This window comes from Poecilia formosa, unplaced genomic scaffold, assembly GCF_000485575.1.
Source record: "Poecilia formosa unplaced genomic scaffold, Poecilia_formosa-5.1.2 Scaffold26, whole genome shotgun sequence".
Classification (NCBI taxonomy): domain Eukaryota; kingdom Metazoa; phylum Chordata; class Actinopteri; order Cyprinodontiformes; family Poeciliidae; genus Poecilia; species Poecilia formosa.
Window position 1 is genome coordinate 2,282,260 of NW_006799965.1, and position 12,549 is coordinate 2,294,808.

Sequence of the window (12,549 nt, forward strand, 5' to 3'; positions counted from 1 at the left end):
CATCGCAGTTCTGACCGCATGTTTAGAGTCATTCTCCTCACAAACCTCAGAGGCCTTCACAGACCAGCAGGATTCATACGGAGATTTACTAACTACACCACGTTGGAACTTGCTGAATGGATTTTCTCTAGAAATAGAGTAAAATGGGCTGGAAACGAACACTGTACTTTTAAAAAAATGTTTACATGTAAACAATCTTGAACATTCTGAATGACTTCCTTCCAGTTTACATCTACTACTGTGCTGACCTAGGTCACAAAATCCCAATGAAATAAGTTGAAGTTTGTGGTTGCAGTGGGACACAATGGGGGGGGGAAAGTTCAAGAGGTGGGAAAGCTGTCTGTCTTCTTCTGCCAAAGCAATGCACTGATTGACCCTCAGGATTCTGTTTCAAATGAACAGAGCAGCATTCTCCTAATTATCACAACACCTACTGGCCACAATATCTCTCTCTAGATGAAGGTATTGGGGAGGAAAGAGAAGCTTACGTTTCACAAACGGAGCAGTGGTGACAGCGGTCGGGCTTCAGTACCTGGCAGCGGTCACAGAACCTGATAGCTGGAGACAAGAAGATGGACGAGTTGAAGGGACGACATTTGAGCTGAGCATCCCCCCACCCCCCCTTCACACACTTCCTGCAGCCTAGATTGAACTCGTAATCAGCACTAATGAAAGAGATGCATCTGCTGATTACCACTCAAGAGAGCTGATAGTCCTAACCTACTTGTTTTTATCAAACGCAGATAAACTGAGACGGCTCACCTCCGGATTGGGTTCGGGTGAAAATGGGTAGTTTCTTTGCGATCTCGACGAGGATTTGCTTCTGAGCGTCTGGTCTCTCCTCCATCTCGTATCGTTGCTTGTCCGAGTATGACAGCTGGAACTGGATCGTGGCATGAAAGCAGATTAATTATATTTCTCAAACCACATGCATACATGGTAGATTTATACGGACAATCTAGTGTTCAGTCCACCTTTTTGCATGGTGTAGCAGGAGGGGTGAATATGGACTTCCAGTATGTCCAGGAGAACATCCCAAAGCAGACATGAAATACCAGCAGATAGACCGCTGCACATAAAAAAAAGAAGGAAAAGCAAAACACAGAAATCAACAAGAGCCGAAACCTGAAAATCCAAGATATTAAGAGTTAAAGCGAGAGCGCTCACCTTTCTCCAGTGTGTTACTGATTGTAACTGTTAAAACAAGAAAATTGAACATATTTAGTAATTCGCTGAAAGTGGTACCAATTGTTCAGAAGATGCATATTATCTGAAAGCTAACACAACTAGCCAGGGAGTAGTTAGCTAAGAGAGACAATAACAGCAGTTTCTGTGTGAAAACTAGTTATCGCCAACCTGTCAGAGGTGGCTTTTCACAAACTAAATCGAATGACGGCAAACATTAAAAGCCACTTCCGCGTTGCCCCGTCTACCAGTAACCTTACTGTTGTTGTTCAAGTGCTCCGCGGTAATCTGCGCTGTTTGTGGAGGAAAGAGGTCAAAAAAAAAACAGACACGCAGTCCGTCACACTTACAAAGACACAGCTCAAACACGTAAGCATAATAAGACCAGAGCACAACGGCGGTGATAATGAGGACAGGGATCCAGGAGAAAACCCTCTGACAGCATCTCAAACCCCTGGAGAGAGCCATTTCCATCTGAGCTCCGCTCCTCCTCTGAGCTCCGCCAGCCGCCCTGGCGCTTTATCCATCAGCGACATCTGCGAGCGATTCACTGCCCTGAACTCCTCCTGTGCTACTGAGCACAGGAGGAGAAAAAACTATTTTATTGATTAGCACAAAAATGTATTTCAAGCATGGTTTGTAGCATATGGAAAGTAAAAACTCAGTTACTTTTACAATTAGAAAATTAAGTAAAATCAATAAAAAATATATATATTTCAGTGCTGAAATGCTGACCTACTGAAAACCATGTCCACGTATTGTATTATTTATGAACTGAATACTTGTTGTGGGCTCTTTTTGCATGAATTACTCCATCGACCTGCTCTCACCTGGAGGCGATCAGAAACTGCTGAGTGATTTTTTTAACGACCCTGATGAAGAAAAGTGTTTCCCAGTATGTAAGGAAAGGTGACCACCTCACCAGATCTATGACCTGCTCCGTGCACCTTAGGAGACGGAGAAGTTGTGCCAGAAATCTTTGGATCTCCGCAACTTGAGCAGGTTCCAGATCCTGCAACTGGATTTGTCATTTTGTATAAAATAAAAATCAGAATCTGGTGTAATTTGCAGGGCCGTCCAGAGGGTGGCACTGAGAGACCTTTTTTTTGAAAACGACCAACTCTGAGCATCTTTCAGCACATCTCTCTCTCTCTCTCTCTCTGCGGCTCTTTAAATCTGTAGGCTGTGCGTACGGGACATCTTGCTTTGCAAGTTTTGGTATCAGCATCAAAGGAAACTGAGGCTGAGTAACAATGTTTGTGAGGATCAAAGTATCCAGTTATAGACTTGTTTGAACAGAGATTAGTGGTGGGAGGGGGGCAGGTTCTGGCTTGGAGTTGAGATTGTGGTAAACAAAAAGGAAACACTGCACAAGATAATAAAAGAAATATGATTATCTCACCATATATGGTTATGACTGTGGATTCGTCATCTTTCATATCACCCCTGCCTCCTCAGATAAATACCTATTGCTATAGATTTATGGGCCTGTCGTCATCCTCTGACGTAACCCTTCGACACCGTGCATAAAAACTTGTAGTTGTCTTCCCATTACTGATTGCACTGAAACCTTTCATCGCGTCATGGACCTCCGTGTTACTGAACAGTGGAGAGCCCCTTTGTTCCCCTTACACTACCACCTGCCTGCCCTCCCCATCTTCACATAACGCAGACTCCCTCTCTGGAGCGCCCTCTGGGAGCAGGGTGTGAGGAGGTGAGTTGCACCCAGTTCAATTCAAGCCTCTTCCTCTCTTCCCTCACACATGTGCTCCGCTCTCAGCTTCCAGGCCCCGGGTCCCTTTCTCTCTCTCTCTTTCTCTCTCTCCCCCCTGACATCTTCTCCCACTTCAGCACATTGTGTTTCACATGGCTCTCTCCATCCTGTTCCTGTTGCACTGCAGCCACCGCCCCTCCTTTTTCCTCTCTCTTCAGGCATCAGTGTCGGCAGCGAGGCGATGACAGCTCCTCTCTCATTCAACCGCTCACTGGAGGCAGGGAGCGGCAATCCATCCATCAACACGGCAGCAAACCCCTCCGCTACAAAGTCATTGTGACTAGCAAAATAGTAACGGCCTTTTAATCAAAACATTTACCCGTGTGTGCAGAAGTAAAACACAAACAGCCCGGTATCAGCAGGTTGAGGCAGACTCCTTGGGCTCGGGAGGTGTGTGTGAGGGGAGCAGATCGTGCTGGAAGTGCATTCCTTGCCGCCTTGGTGGCAGTCAACACAAACAGGCAGCCGGAGCTGGAGAGGAGCCCGTTTGGGGAGAAGTCGAGCGTGGCGGCTGGAGAGTGCGAAGGGATCAGGGCGCACAATGAGCCGCACAGCCACGCAGGATGGGATGGAAAGAGGCGCACAATGGCCGGTGCAGTCCAGTGGTTTTATTGCTTGTTGTTAAACCTTGAAGATGAAGTGGCACTTCGAGTGTGCGTTTCATTTGACCCCCGGGGACCCTCGTGTCAGGCAGCTGGTGCTGTGCAGGCACGAGCGATGCCGGGGACGATGACATGATTCATTTGGGAGCTTGTGTTTCCGCGTGTATTGTCAGGGAAGGAAGATCAACAGTGGAATTGTTTGTTTTGCCTGCCTCAGTGAGTTGGTGCAGTAAGTTTGATAGGATTTCCATTTCATTCCCTGCATGCTTGTGCGTCTGGACGGGGAATTCACCCTGCGTGCATCCGTTTGAAGTTAATCTAGAGCACATATTGGAAAGTCTGTACTCATCGTGGCATATTGTCATTGGCAGGGCCGGCCCAACAACAACAACAAAAAAAAAAAAAAAACAGGACTTGATAAGAGGCCCCACTAATGTGGTCTTTTAATGCTCGATCATCAAATCTTATCAAGCGAATGTTAAGACAAGTCGAGGAAATGCAAAGAAGTGATTCTGAATGATGGGTTTGTTTATTAAGGGGGAAATTATTATTGTTGAAACAGGCTTGGAGCACTTGAGGCAAAATTAAGTCAAGTTTATTTTTTATAGCACATTTCAGCAACAAGGCAATTCAAAGCGCTCTCTATGATAAAAACATAGGTCCAAAAATCATAACTTCACTTTCAGGCAATCAGGTTTTTGTTTAAGAAACAAGAGAGACAATTATTTTAAATTTGCAGTTACTTTTTCTTTTACAGCAAATCACAAGTTAATAATTTCATTTTTTATTATTATTTCAAATGTTTTTTTGTGGTTGCTTTATAATGACACTTGAAATTCTTAAAGATCCCCACACCTCTACTGACTGTCAAGGTTTTGTGAAGTAAAAAATCTGGGACCACTGTAAATTATGTCTGAATCTTTTGCCACCTTTTTTGACCTGTAGCCAAATGCTCGATCTATACTATAGTTGTACTATAGTAGCCACTATAGTACAACAACAACAACAACAAAAACATATATCTGATGTGCACTACTGTTTTTGCACCAAACATCAGAAATACAACCAAAAAAAGTTGAGCCTTGATTTCATCAATCCGTAGTGCTTTTGACAACATGCATTTGGTTTTGCTCAAATCAAGTTGAGTAATAAGTTGAGCATGGCTTCTGTCTTTCGCCCCCGCGCCGCTGCCCAGATTTATAAGGACTATAAGTGATTGTTGTCACTTGCATCACACAGCCTGAAATTCCTGCTGCTCCTGTACGTCTCCTGGCATCGCACTACACCACTTCTTTCATCAGTTCGGGAAGGACATTAAGTTGTGCCATATTTTGACCTCTTGAATGCCCTGGATATTCTTTATTTTCCTTCTCCTGACTGATTTAAAACAGATCTGTAAACAGTCACTTTTTTTTAGATGTGACAAAAAAAAAAAAAAAAAAAAGCCAGGAAAATCTTTGTAGAGTTTCTTAACTGAATTTAGTTAGAGGCATGAATTTTGAATGGCGGCACCAGGCAATTGGAATCATTTTTAGGGCTAATCGTGAACATAGCTACATCCTCAGCAGAAAGTCTGCACACTTTTCTGTTACATTCAAAAGTAGAACCTCTACCTATTTCAAGCACAAGTCCTTGAAATAAAACAAATAAATCAAAATTGGTTAAAATCAGAAACAGCAGCTCAGGCTGCAACGTAAACAACAAATTGGGGGGCATCAGTTTGAACAAACATGGCCATTAAACTCTAAAGATTACTCTTGCAAATTTCTCATCAAGTTTTAATGTCAAATAAATGTAACTTTTAAATAAAAAAAAAAGAAAAGAGTACGTAAAAGTGGACTGCTTTTAAATACCTGCAGAAAAATCTAAAGTTTTGACTGTTTCGCTGTGTGAGAATTGGGGGAGTCCTGGAGGCCTTCTGCTGACTTACAAGTTTTGTTTTCCTATATGCCTCGGGTTTAGATCAAAGAGCTGCTGTTTTTAGTAGCACACATTCAGACGAAAACGTGTGCGCGCAAAAAAAATCAGACACAAGCAATAAGGTGTAATTAGAAAAGCAGACCAGGACGAGAAAACACAGCTACGAATTCACAGATTACAGTCACACACATCATCTGCAATTAACCTGAACACAGCACAGAAAAAGATTTACTTCAGCTCTAAATTTACCTCAGTAACACCAGCGCAATTCAGGGGGAAGCGGCTAGTTTCGCCGCATTATGCATGCATGGATATGTCAGGGAGAATAATATGCACCGCTTCTGGACTTTACGTCACGCGGCCACATGTTCCGACTCCGACGGCGGCTGCGGAGCCTCAGGGGTCCGATGGACACGGTGGGCTCGGGGCGCCTGGAAAACCGCGGAGCTGCCGTGACATCAGCAAACGGCCCTCGGCGGAGCGGGGAGAAGCCCGTCGTTAACAGGGTTAATTTCTGCAGAGCCTCTGCTCATATTCACACTCAGCAGCAGAACAAACAATGACAGGGCAGGGAGGAATTGCAGACACCTCACCCAGCATGTGTGAAAATAAATCTGCTCAAGGGTGGAGACGTGTTTGTGTCTTCGACAATCATGGAAACTTCAATGGCCACGCCACATAGGAGGACTATATGCGTTTTAATAAAGGAATTTCATTACACTGCAGCCACGTCAGGCACTCGTGGGCAGCTTGGGCCCCTCTGTGGAGCTCTTTTAACGGCTTTGATGGAGACGGGATTTGAAGTGAAAACTCATTTCGCCGCTATCGTCGTTTGTCCTCCCTGTGCTCGTCATCAGACAGCTGAGCTAGACTATTGCCTCGTGTTGTAGCAACACAACGCATTTAGCCACCTGATAATATTCAGAGAAAGGACTTTGACGGAGAGTCGTAGGCACTTTGCTGCATTCAAGGACCTTCTTGAAAGCCGGAAAACTGCCGCTGCCTGTCTAAACTCAACTACCTCATCGGTGCTGGAAACAACTTTTGGAAAAAGTGGATTAGCGATAACCCTTTTCTCCACAAACACAAGGAGAACAAAAGGCGGCCCACTTATTCAGGCCTACTTTCATCACCTTCAGACGGCTTTCCATGAGTACAATCCACGGGAGCAATATATGCTATTTGGCCGAGTAAATAGGAAGTGGTTGTTAAGTGGCACCAGTGAGATACAAACAGAGCAGTGCTGAACACAGATGGCGGCTGGAAAATCTATCATCCCTGAGGTTTAGGTGCTGTTTGCTTTGGTATTGTACATCTGCCTTGAGTCACCGTCAAGGACACACAATATCTCTTTGGCAGAAGATTCTTTCCATTGAACGTAGAGGTAATAAACAGCCATGTTTATCCAAAAAAAAAAAAAGTCGTCGCTTTTTCTAGAATTTGTCTACAAGATTTGTTTTCCATTCAGGCTTTTTTTTTTTTTTCTGCTGGCACCAGGAGCCCATCCCAGCTGCACACAGGAGAGAGGTAAGGTACAGTCTGAAACACATCGGCTGTCAGTCCCAGGCCAACACGGAGACACGAAACCATTCATGCACACGCTTCCTCCTTCGGTCAATTAAAGATCACCAATCATGCATGTTTTTGGACTGTGAGAGGTAGCTGGAGAACCTGAAAAAAAACAACAACACACACAAAAAAAACTAAACATGCAGGCACAAGTTGAACATCCAAATAACACACATTGTAGTCATAACTCAGAGAAATCTTCCGTTCATGTTAATGCAATCCCAGAACTAGCACATCGAAGAGTTGAAGTGAGTTATCTTTGCACAAAACGAGTGATCGCTTTCAGTTTAATACCAGCAGCATCATCTTTATATGCACGTTTAGGCACATTAATATATGCAAAAGAGATTGGCTAACCTTCCTAAAATATTTTCCATGCTCAGAAAAGAGACAGAACCTTTCCCCTAGGTGCCTGTAGTGCCAAGGAAAATTGATAACGGAGTGATCCAACAGTGAACAGACAGGTAAAAGTGGGAAGGCCTCAGTAGGTTCTGCTGATCCAGTGTTGATGAACGGACAGTACGTCAAGTTCAATCAGACTTATTGCACCACCAGTATATGTCCCTCATTCTAGTGAATAAACACTGGTCTGGTACATGCATCAGTCAGCTGTTTTAAGGACTAACGATACTGAACTACTGGAATATGCAGATTAACATAATATGCCAATAATACATACAATATTCACAAATCTCGAATGTTTTTATTTCTAGTCACATTTCAACTACAAAGTTCAATGTATTTCACCGAGGTGTGATGTGACACAAAGTGGTGCATAATTGTAAAGGGGAAAGGAAAACGGTGTATGATTTTCAACATTTTTACAGATAAAAACCTGAAATGCTTGATGCGTGTTTGAATTCAGTCCCGTTAAGTTAGTCAAACAGATGATGAACAGCAGGAACCAATTACAGGGGAAAGATGACACAAATAATCAAAAAGTACAAACTAAAAAGCCCAAGACGACTCAGAACCATGACAGGTTTTTGTTTCATCTGTTTTCTCATGTACACCACCCAGGTTACCGTTTCATTTCTTCTTGACACCAATTAAAAAGGCCTGATTTGTAGCTTCCATTGACTAATATTGTTCCTGCCATTAAATTTTCCCACCTAAGCTCTTTGTTCAATAATTTTCTCCAAAAGCCTTCTGAGGAACATGGAAGAGCTTGATTTGTAATGTGAATAAATCACACACAAGCGCTGCAATTCTGCCTTGCAGGTAATTGGTTAAACTGGATCTTATTTAGGAATATCAGAGTGACATTCCTATATCATTATTTCCTATATCAGGTTATTCTTTGTTAAAAAAGAAAAAAGGAAAATATATAATTTTCCCTCCATTTAACAGTAATGCACTTCTTCATACTGGTCTATCACATAAAACCCTAATAAGATTGCAATAAAAGTTTGTGGGTGTTGAGACTACAAAAATGTGGAAAAAGTTCAAAAGATATGACAAATTAGCAAGGCATTCAGAAACAGTAAGTAATGAAAAGGTCAGGTAAAGAAAAAAATCAAAAAATCAAACATAATAATCTAAACAAACCAACATCACATGCATGTTGCAGACCCCACAGCTTCCCAAAGTTGTTCATGCTTTTGCATGAAGACAAGAAGGTTAACTCAGTCAGCAGCTGAATTGTTCCAGATGTCCATGACTCCGTTATAGCTTGGTCATGCAACAAACCGAGCTCCGCCAGACCAGTAATGTGCCATAAAGAAATCCAAGTGACAACAGCTCATCTGTCTTTCGCTGCAGCAGTGAACAGCTATTCATGAGTAGCTTTTTTTTTTAGTCACATATAAATGAATGCTTTCCAAGATTGCATGCTCATAAAAATCACAATGAGTGCTTTGAGTAAAAAGGATGATATTTAAATTTGTAATTTCACATTTTTGATTGATTTTCTTTTTTCCTTCCTCAATATAGACGACCTGTTGGAAAGCTTCCCTGCACGGAAAGCATCTGGAGCTATCGTTGCACATGAGTTTTCAGAGCAGGTACTTGAGGGAATCAGTTTCTGTTCTGCAGCTTCACAGACCAAAAGAGAGACAGAGAGAAAGAGAGAGAGAGAGTGAAAAAAAGGACAAAGATGAATGTGGGAGGAAGGGGGGGGAAATGAGAGGTGTAGACAGGAGGGTAAACAAAGCACAGGTAAAGAAGATTAAGATGCAAGAATGTAGGGCTGCCGCCAAAGAAATACCCAGATAGAAATTGAAAGCATATGGGGGCTGAAAGGCATTTATTGATGTGGCGTTGCAGTCAGAGCTCTCGGCACACAGAGGGAGAGAGAGAGAGAGAGAGAGAGAAGGCAGCCAAAGGTGGCACAGTTACTGAGCTGGAAATGATATTAAGTAATCCCCAAACTTTGCATTTAAAGCCCTGTGATGTGGGCACTGCTGTACTTCCTGCCCCAGGGTTACCAAAACAAACTGGGTGACCGTGTTCTGCTGTGTTTTGACGAAGAATGCAACAGATGCAGTCTGGAGCCGCAGGGGGGGCCTGGCTGGAGAATACGTTGTTGACCTCGTGTGCACCCCCTGAGAAACCCGGACCGGTTCGCTGCATCTGATGCACGCCTTTGAAGTGCAGAACGTCCGACAGACAGACAGACAGACAGGAAAGCGTATACCCAAGACAACGCTTATGCCAGCAGCAACACTTCATTAGGTGACGTTGCTTGCAGAAAATAGAACTGATTCGTTATCCATGTGTCAAAGAGGTCGATGCTCATTCCAAAGAAATTTGATGTCATGTCAACCTCCTCCTTGTGTCGGAGGACTTGGGCTGCGGAACCAGTTGTGAGGACGGAGACTTGACAGAGAGAAAAAGTTTCTCTCTGACAGATTCTGCAGCTTATTCCCCCCTGTTCTTAAATGTTTCAGAGCTTTACAAAAGCTTTAACATCAGACAAAGACAATCTGGGTAAATACAAGAAGAAGCTTTAAAATGCTGGTTTATCCAAAGCTACCTCTCCTCATGTCAAAGAGAGTTGTGGTAATTGTTGATGAGTCTTTTCTATTGACATGAAAGATGTTTGGCAGACCCTTCTTTGAAGAATCATTTTAATTATGCCGTGTTAAAGGGGAACAATAGCCGAGACATTGGCCACTCCAAAATCTTGATTTTTTTTTTTTTTCAACCATTCAGAAGAGGAATTACTGGTGTGCTTCAGACCATTGTTCTGCTGTGTAGCATAAGTGCACTTAATGTCGAAGGCTGGACAAAATTCACCTTCAGACAACAGAATTTATACTTTCATCAATTATGGCAAGACATCGAACTATCGGTAAGATGTTCCGTTTCTGAACATGCTGTGCTAAGTGATAGCTGCTGAATTTGTGGCCACATAAATGTTTTATTTAGTAAAAGTGAAGGAAAAAGTGCTCTTTGATTTGTAAGGATTGCTTACCATTGCAATAAATACTGTCTAAAACTAGGGCGGACGAAAAGTGATGAACATTTTTATTAGACATGACAGGACTTGGAATTTCCACAAAATGTGCTTCAATTCTAAGAGCAAAGCTCCATAAGACACGTGTTTTAACATAAGCCTAAAAGTGTGACAGCAGTTCTTGTTCAGGGCTGCATGCGAGATGGTTTTATGCTGTAATAAAGCAGAGAGATGTAGACTTTGCATGTCCTCTTGCTCCGTCCACGTGTTTTAACCCGTCGCCCTGGTACCGATTCGGAACCGAAAGCAGAAATGCGCTTTGACTATTTATGGTCGCTTGCGCTGTGATTGACGGCTGACCTTTTCCTGGTGAATGTGCGTCTTGCTTCATTCAGGTCAACAGCACCTTTTATCAGTTGGTGATGGAAAGTTGGTTTCACTGGGGATCTTTCCACTGATGCGTTTTAATTGGGCCCCATCTTTCCACTGGCAGAGCCGTGCAAAGCCTGGCAGCTGACTTTGTTTCCCCTTGCAGTGGTAGAGTCCCGCTACAGTCAGGAGCCACCAGACAGACAGACAGACCAGCAGCTGTCTGGAGAGATATTCTCATGTGTTGAAACCCATCTCAGTCGGGGCCACTATTGGATCTCGGCAATGACAGCGAATCCTCGTTCCGTTTGTGATGTCTGATGTTCCCATTCCCAGCAGACGAGCTCGCTCCTACCGACTGTACCCACCGTAACCTGAACGCCAGCTATGGCATGCTATTCCAAACACTATTATAAACTTGACAACATAAGTAATTACTGTCAAAAGAGTGCAAACATAAATTCCTCTTAATGTGTGTATGATTCATTGATGGGAAACAGCAACTGAACGGGCAGAAACATGTTTCTCTTGGATGGTCTTGTAGGTTCAATATTATGAGCAAATGTTGTACATCTGGCTTGGATTGACTTCAGGCCATGAACAATGCCACTGCTGCTGTTATGATTTAGTTCATGTTCAGTCAAATTTTTGTGCTATATTTGGCAATCAATGCAGGCGAAACACAAGTAGTTGTGTTAAAAATAAATCGGCGATAGCTTTTGTTGATTTTTTATTTATTTATTTTTATTTTTTTTGCTTCTTCGCGGCCACAGATATTATGAACTGTATACATGATGGTGTTTCCATCTCCATGACAACAAATTCGAGTCACCCACATGCCATCAGGTGGCTGATAATGGATTTGTACCATAGTGATGATGTCACTGTCTCCATACAAAACAGAGCCGCAGCATTAAAGAGAGTGTGGAAGAGACTTCTCGTTCGCAAAAGAGCTCTGTGTTGAGTTAGGGGATTAGAGGGCGAATTAAAGTGCCGATGTCACCTCCAAACAGTTCCCCCATCTTTTAAAGTCACATAAAAACTTAAATCTATGCACACGGTCAGCAACGAGAACTTTGTTACATTGTATTTTCCATTTGGGTCCAAAAGCCAAGAAAAATATGGCAGAGCCAGCAGTACTACATCAAAGTCAGGAAATTTCAAAAAGGAAGAGAGGGAAAATGAAAGCCGCTACAAGAGAGGAGGGCACTGTTCATGCTGGTACTGTGAAATTCACTCTTCCAGACTTCTGGGAAGTGAACAGGGATGTTCTCTAAATGTACCAGTGTTGCTCCAGTAATGCACCCCATCACATCAACACTTCTCTCCACAATCTCCTAGCGTACAGCCCAACAAACGCTCCACCTGACTGACGTTGAAAGGACAGAATCCATGAATTGGGAATTTGCAGGTGTAATGACACATCCGGATCACAAGCTGAGACGGCAGATGATACTGAGTTCATGAGTACAGACAAGATTATTTTTGTTTGTTTCACAAGTGAAGTAATGAGGGTTATACAAATCAGAAAACCAGTAAATAATTTAAGCTTTGAACAACTTCGGTTTTCCTGCATGTGTAACTTTAAGACCGGCTTCAAGCCAAAAAAACGAAACAAAAAAAACATTCAAATTCAAATTCAAGTTTCTTATAACGTTGTATTTTGATATAAGTGTATAAACATTCAGTTCATGCTTCAATAGGCAAAAGCGCTTTTGGATTTTGAGCTAGCA

At 42.8% G+C, this 12,549-nt stretch overlaps 1 protein-coding gene across 1 annotated transcript in view; it reads right to left on the reverse strand.

Annotated features, from left to right (window-relative positions):
- The window catches only part of zdhhc15b (zDHHC palmitoyltransferase 15b), a 5,205-nt gene extending 3,478 nt beyond the window's left edge, over positions 1 to 1,727 (reverse strand). Inside the window, exons 1-5 of the mRNA XM_007548382.2 lie at positions 1,536 to 1,727; positions 1,168 to 1,194; positions 975 to 1,069; positions 763 to 883; positions 489 to 558 (exon numbers count right to left, since the gene is read on the reverse strand). Of these exons, the coding sequence (XP_007548444.1) occupies positions 489 to 558; positions 763 to 883; positions 975 to 1,069; positions 1,168 to 1,194; positions 1,536 to 1,659 (437 nt within the window). The 5' untranslated portion in view covers positions 1,660 to 1,727. The remainder of the gene's footprint in view (positions 1 to 488; positions 559 to 762; positions 884 to 974; positions 1,070 to 1,167; positions 1,195 to 1,535) is intronic.
- Positions 1,728 to 12,549: the final 10,822 nt, after the last annotated feature.